Consider the following 6,018-nt stretch of genomic DNA (forward strand, 5'->3'; position numbering starts at 1 on the left):
GGGATTCTCTGTCCCCAAAGTGAAATGAGACCGCAGTCCGATCTGAACCCTGCTTCGGTATTTCTGTCAAAGTTTTGCCTTGCTCTGGTGACCTGCTGTGGCAGCTATGATAATATGTTGTAATTGTTTCAAGGCCCCTAACACAACTTTCTTCTTCTGTTGTTCTTTTAACTCATGTTTGACATTTTAGTCAATCAAATTCCCTTTTAAAAACAAATAAACTGCTAAGAAATTAGGGAAAAATAAATATATATGAATTCAGGTTCTGCTTAAGAATACTATTACCCCTGTTATATCTTTAAATTGCTGAGCAGGTCCCATACTCTTCGATTTTGAATTTCCACTGTGTTTATCCACCATTATCATCACCAAATGAGGGTGTTTTGATACGTTATATATGTATGGATTATTTTTCTTGAATCATTATTTTAAACATATAACCCATAAATGTGTAAAAGCTGCAACAGAGGGAATGTGATCCCAAAGGTTTCAACAGAATTCTCACTCAAATCTAATAAACACACACAAAATCCAACATCATCTTCTAAAGAAAGGGTTTTCTTCACCTTCCCAGTAGATCTCACTCCTTTCCAAACACAGAAGTAGCACAGGGTCCACGCCAGTAAGAGACACAAGGCCAGATCCCATCTCAGGCTGCCAATCTCCTCAATCCCACTAGATATTCCCAGCACTCGTCTCCTGAAAAGAAACGCATAATGTTAATGAAACAGGGCCCAGGAAAAACAGTTGTGGAGAACCTTTTTCAAGGCAAATAATAATGTTACGTAAGATAATGAAGTCTATACATTTGACTGATCAAAAAGTGTTGTAACTATATTGCAAAAACATTCATATGAAAACAAGCAAATGTATTTAGTCATGGGGAAATGGAAATAAGTAGAGATGTTTCTAGAAACACTTAAAACAACAGTGATGCAACTTCACCTAAGTGATGCCTTGCAGACATAATATATTAACCCTGTACAAATGAATAAATGATTTGTTTGATTTTGTGTCACATTTTTAAATCTGGCTGGGGTGTGAATACATTTTTACATTCTTTAATTTTCAGCTCAACATGTGACATGAAAGAAAGACGGAAAAGGGTTTTATTGGCTCTGAAGCTGGCCAGCAAGTGTAGAGTGTCAAACAGAGTTTCAAACAGCATCACTCGACCTCATTAATCATGGATTTATTTCTGGGAAAACGTGAAAAACGTATAGCAAAACGTTGTTCTCCCTTTGATGTATGCTTTGACATTAATTAAAAAATGTATCAACTCTGGAGAAATTGTTTTATAGTTAGTCAAAATGGCGCCTTTTTTATCGCCTGAACAACATTCATAGTGCATTGAATGTCCTACATCTTATCTATTTAGAAAGGTTGTCAATGACTTTGCAAAAACAATTCTTCACACCCTGTTTCTGTGTCTGCTGCCAAATTCATTTGTATGTAACAGCCAAATTCTTTGTGGAAATAAAAGTCTGGTTATAGGTTGCAAATGACACACTAAAGAGAATATATTATAGCTTGGAAACTTGAAACTTTGTATAAAAATAAGTAAAATATTGTTTCTTGAAATTTAAATTCAACATGACAGCCAAAAGACCCAATGTCGCGCCTGTCTTAACTTAAAAGAAGCTGACACAGTGAAAGAAAAGTTTGTTCTTGAAACATGAAGCAAGACTAAAGCCATGCCAGCCTCGCTGTGATGCTGTACTTTCAGCTTACACAATGTAAACATACTTTAATGCCAAGACACTTATACGCAAACCACATTTTGACGCTCAAAATGTTTCAAGTAGAAATGAACAGAAAGTACAGAAGTGACTGATGGGAATGTAGTTTTTCTTGTAACAAGTCATCAATTGACGTACAGGATACAATCCAAATAGATATATGAAAAGTTAGGCACCACCGTTTTTAAATCTCATTCTGAGGGCATACACTTCTTATGCACACTCCTGTGTTTGATTTACAGTAAAATATTTGTTGATATTTTGACTAACCGCGACACTTAATTTATAAAATGTACACAGTATGCTCATTTTAAGGTTCGCACTTGTATTTTTGGTGCATGTTTACATTTTTTTTTTTTTCTCATGCTATGTGTCTGAACATACCTGTATTCACCCACTGTCTGAAAGGCTTAGTTTTAGTGCCTGTCTCTTTAAGCCCCCTACTGAGAAGCTCATTACAGTCAGGCAATGAGCACAGCAGTGGCACTTTCTAGATTTTGTGAAGTTGTTACATAACCATTTTGGGGATGTTTGCTTTTTCTCAGTAGATTGGGCCTGTTTGATACTCTTACAATATTTAGATAGTACCTACGCATGCTTCATTCTAAAAAAAAATTGAGAATACAATAATTCGGGTCATTTACATGTTGCAGCTTGCCTACGTTGGATGGACGTTTCTAAAAATATGAGGATAACAACAAGTGACCAATGTTTGTAACATGTGACCTGCTATAGACTCTCTTTACAAAAAGAGGAACAACAAAGAAATACACAGAAACAGCAGGGTGCCAATGCACCTCTGGTTTTTGTGACTCCAATAAAAAGGGATATTAGTTAGTTAAAGACAGTTGTAAATTAAACTTACTCCCAGAATTCTGTTGCAGGCGATGTTGCGTTTGCTGTCCAATTGGATGACGTGTTTGTTTTACCAAATTCGGCACAGGTCTCTGAGATAAAAACAGGAAAAAATGTAAAAGTGTAGATAAATATTTGAAAGCAAAGTACACAAAATACAAAGTAAACATATATTAGAAATTTGAGCAGTGATTGACCCTCAGCTGATCAATAATGCAAGCAGTTTTCAAGAAATTACCAACATCTCTGTATGCATTTTACGTCAAGCTTGTGGGCTTTTTTAAATCAATGCTGTTAAATGAAGATACAAGGTAAAGAAATAGGTACACAAAGACACACATGTCATGCACGCAGCTCATTTCTGTTGTGTCTCGGCAGATTTGTTAATATTATTTCTCTGTTTAGTTTATATTGTCAAGTCCGCGTCTGCTAACCCTTTTTGTTGTCTGCCATTTCTTGTTTTACTTTGTCATTTCCTTTCTCTTTTCAGGTAGTTTGACACCTACCTTGTCACTATGACACCTACCTTGTCACTATGCTGATTACCTGCCACACCCTTATTGTTTGCACCTGTAGAGTCCCTTGTTGGTGTATAGATTCTGTGTGCTCCCTGTGCCCAGTGCCAGATCGTTTTTGAAACTTGTGAATGTATTGCCTTGCATATCACCGCAAGTAAAAACCTTTTTTTTTTTTTAAATCATCTTTTGTCTGGAGTCGTGCATTTGGGTCCTATCAGTTTTTGTGTGCTCCAGTCGTAACAATTTATCTCTGCAGGTCTACCTGTGTTCCAGAAGTTCCTGCAGCTTGCCCACGGGACCTCAACGCTGAAGGAGGAGAAGAGGTAGAAGAAGGCCCACGCCTGGATGACAATGTATGACACGGCCGCATATGCAATCACAACCTGGGTAGCATAGCCAATCCCTGAGAAGAAATAAAGAATGTGGTCAATGTAGACAATGGATAATTATAGGCAATAAAATACAAAATAAAGCAGAGATAACGTCTGAATCCTTAATAAAACTGGTGGTTGTTGTCCTGTCAGGGTTTTGGTGGTTGGTTATGTTACAATGTCAGTGGACCTTACCTTAGAGAGCGTTTAGAGTCCTAAAACCTGAAAATAAGTTCATAATTTCTGCTCTTCTGGTTCCAACATCTCAAAGCAAAAGGTTTTCCTGAATGAGGTTTTAGTGAGATGCTGGAAATAATCTCTTTATACATGTATAGCATTTTAATGTTTTGTTCTACAAAATTACACCACTAAAAACCCCAATCGTGAATTTTGAAGCTTTGACTTGGGACTACAGAGCTTTTCAGGGACATTGAACTAATCTACTCTGCAGTGGTGACGTTAAAGTCATGCAAAACTGCGACGTAGTTCCTTTTAAGCATAACGTTAGCTTTCTAATTGTCGTTGATTGATATATAATAAGTCGTCATTTGTGAATTATTTTCCTGAAGGAAACGTGTAAGTATTAAAGATTTGTGTGTGCCACAGAGTCTACTTTCGACAGTTTTATTTTCCTAAAAATATGAAATAGATCAACCTTATGGATCAAAAAGCTTGGGACAACATCATTCCTATAACAATGCTGTTTAAATAATTCACGTATATTAATCAAGTGGTCCACTTACAGTGCTCAGATGGGATTAGATTTTATTAGAAATGTAGGCAGTTTATTTTCAGGCCAGTTAAAAATGCAGAATTTCCCGTAAACCACCTTATTAACCTTCTTACACTGACCTCATTGTAGTTCGTAAACAGGACTCTACTGTTTCAAATTAAAGCCCGATAATAACTTGAAATGCAGCGCACCATATTTTACTTACAATAGTATTGGAAAAAAAAGGAAAATGTTTTTATGATAATCAACCACTAACATTAATCATATCGTTCCTGCAGTGAGCCGGAGTGTGTGCATAACAAAGTGCACAGAACAGGTGGGTGGGGATTCGTATCATGAGTTACAGTAATTAGTTTCATCAGGCTTGATTGATAAATATAGTTGAGTATCATCCGCATAACAATGAAAATGTACAGAGTGATTCCTTGTAATATTGCCTACCGGAAGTCATATACAGTGGGGCAAAAAAGTATTTAGTCAGCCACCAATTGTGCAAGTTCTCCCACTTAAAAAGATGAGAGAGTCCTGTAATTGTCATCCTAGGTATACCTCAACTATGAGAGACAAAATGAGAAAAAAAAAATCCAGAAAATCACATTGTCTGATTTTTAAAGAATTTATTTGCAAATTATGGTGGAAAATAAGTATTTGGTCACCTGCAAACAAACAAGATTTCTGGCTCTCACAGACCTGTAACCTCTTCTTTAAGAGCCTCCTCTGTCCTCCACTCGTTAACTGTATTAATGGCACCTGTTTGAACTCGTTATCAGTATAAAAGACACCTGTCCACAACCTCAAACAGTCACACTCCAAACTCCACTATGGCCAAGACCAAAGAGCTGTCAAAGGACACCAGAAACACAATTGTAGACCTGCACCAGGCTGGGAAGACTGAATCTGCAATAGGTAAGCAGCTTGGTGTGAAGAAATCAACTGTGGGAGCAATTATTAGAAAATGGAAGATATACAAGACCACTGATAATCTCCCTCGATCTGGGGCTCCACGCAAGATCTCACCCCCTGGGGTCAAAATGATCACAAGAACGGTGAGCAAAAATCCCAGAACCACACGGGGGGACCTAGTCAATGACCTGCAGAGAGCTGGGACCAAAGTAACAAAGGCTACCATCAGTAACACACTACGCCGCCAGGGACTCAAATCCTGCAGTGCCAGACGTGTCCCCCTGCTTAAGCCAGTACATGTCCAGGCCCGTCTGAAGTTTACTAGAGAGCATTTAGATGATCCAGAAGAGGATTGGGAGAATGTCATATGGTCAGATGAAACCAAAATAGAACTTTTTGGTAAAAACTCAACTAGACTTGTTTGGAGGAGAAAGAATGCTGAGTTTCATCCAAAGAACACCATACCTACTGTGAAACATGGGGGTGGAAACATCATGCTTTGGGGCTGTTTTTCTGCAAAGGGACCAGGACGACTGATCCGTGTAAAGGAAAGAATGAATGGGGCCATGTATCGTGAGATTCTGAGTGACAACCTCCTTCCATCAGCAAGGGCATTGAAGATGAAACGTGGCTGGGTCTTTCAGCATGACAATGATCCCAAACACACCGCCCGGGCAACGAAGGAGTGGCTTCTTAAGAAGCATTTCAAGGTCCTGGAGTGGCCTAGCCAGTCTCCAGATCTCAACCCCATAGAAAATCTTTGGAGGGAGTTGAAAGTCTGTGTTGCCCAGCGACAGCCCCAAAACATCAATCCTCGAGAAGAGATCTGCATGGAGGAATGGGCCAAAATACCAGCAACAGTGTGTGAAAACCTTGTGAAGACTTACAGAAACGTTTGA

At 38.4% G+C, this 6,018-nt stretch overlaps 1 protein-coding gene across 1 annotated transcript in view; it reads right to left on the reverse strand.

The window, feature by feature from the left end:
- Window positions 1–413: 413 nt before the first annotated feature.
- Window positions 414–6,018, reverse strand: part of LOC104965644 (sodium- and chloride-dependent GABA transporter 2-like) — an 8,086-nt gene continuing 2,481 nt past the window's right edge. The window contains exons 4-6 of the mRNA XM_010794642.1: window positions 3,375–3,515; window positions 2,605–2,686; window positions 414–699 (exon numbers count right to left, since the gene is read on the reverse strand). Of these exons, the coding sequence (XP_010792944.1) occupies window positions 429–699; window positions 2,605–2,686; window positions 3,375–3,515 (494 nt within the window). The 3' untranslated portion in view covers window positions 414–428. The remainder of the gene's footprint in view (window positions 700–2,604; window positions 2,687–3,374; window positions 3,516–6,018) is intronic.

Source organism: Notothenia coriiceps, unplaced genomic scaffold, assembly GCF_000735185.1.
Source record: "Notothenia coriiceps isolate Sejong01 unplaced genomic scaffold, NC01 NC01_scaffold00037246, whole genome shotgun sequence".
Lineage (NCBI taxonomy): Eukaryota > Metazoa > Chordata > Actinopteri > Perciformes > Nototheniidae > Notothenia > Notothenia coriiceps.